Here is an 866-nt window from a genome sequence, read left to right as displayed (position 1 = left end):
CGTTTTCTCCAGGACTTCCATAGCAGAGGCCGGAGACTTCTCCGCCCCGAATACCTTCATGCATGCACCATGGTTCATTTAGCACCAGTTCGACACAAGAACCTATGGTGATAATATAAACTGGCATACTTATAACAATGGTTTACCGAGATTTTTAGAAATGCTTCCCTACTGTCTAAATACCTTCAGCTTTTTAAAAGGATCACGCCTTAGATATTGCTCAACAACGGCATAGAGATGTATAAGTATACCAAAAGCACTTCCAGCGCCGCGCACTGTCACGAATTAATGCATACACCACGCTTCCGTACAACAAGAGTTTGGTGCGCATGTAAGTATGGGTTGCGAGCGTATCACAGTCGATAATCTTACAATAGTATTACATGCCTACCCAACTTCAGCGTTTAGCGTTGATTACATAGAAGATAGGTTACTTTCGGGTAGGAGTGGCGAGTAAATGGCCGCTATAGATGTCGCCCTGGAGGACACTGCGGAAGATGAGACCCTCGAGACCAGCTGACACGAAGTCCAAATGACGCGGTATGTCCTTTCTTGCTTTGTGGCTTCCAACCATGCAAATGCGCCATGGTGCACTTGCAGCCATTCGCCTTCACTCGGGGTTTATTCAATTCTCTGCTGTGTCTATAGTCGGATGTCGCGGCTCTCGCGATGTGTCTCCACGATGTGCTGGACGGGGACGATGAACGGGTGGATGCTGTGCGTCGTCAATTCGAAGAAGTTCTCGGCGTCTACTCCGTTGGTGAAGCATGGGAACTGTTCCGAGGTGAGAGATTTAGATTGTTGATCACAGAGAGAAAAGCGCGAGTCCGTGCTAGAGACGTGGGGCGGCGATGTCCCCGTGCCGT

General features: G+C 48.8%; 1 protein-coding gene across 1 annotated transcript in view; it reads right to left on the bottom strand.

Moving 5' to 3' along the window:
* Positions 1-354: 354 nt before the first annotated feature.
* VOLCADRAFT_106574 (uncharacterized protein) overlaps positions 355-866 on the bottom strand; it is a gene marked incomplete at its 5' end in the record, with an annotated part of 7,242 nt that continues 6,730 nt past the window's right edge. The window contains one exon of the mRNA XM_002954809.1: positions 355-774. Coding sequence (XP_002954855.1) covers positions 643-774 — 132 coding nt within the window. The 3' untranslated portion in view covers positions 355-642. The remainder of the gene's footprint in view (positions 775-866) is intronic.

The sequence above is a fragment of the Volvox carteri genome (genome assembly GCF_000143455.1).
Source record: "Volvox carteri f. nagariensis unplaced genomic scaffold VOLCAscaffold_46, whole genome shotgun sequence".
Taxonomy (NCBI): domain Eukaryota; kingdom Viridiplantae; phylum Chlorophyta; class Chlorophyceae; order Chlamydomonadales; family Volvocaceae; genus Volvox; species Volvox carteri.
This window is presented reverse-complemented; position numbering and strand designations above follow the sequence as displayed.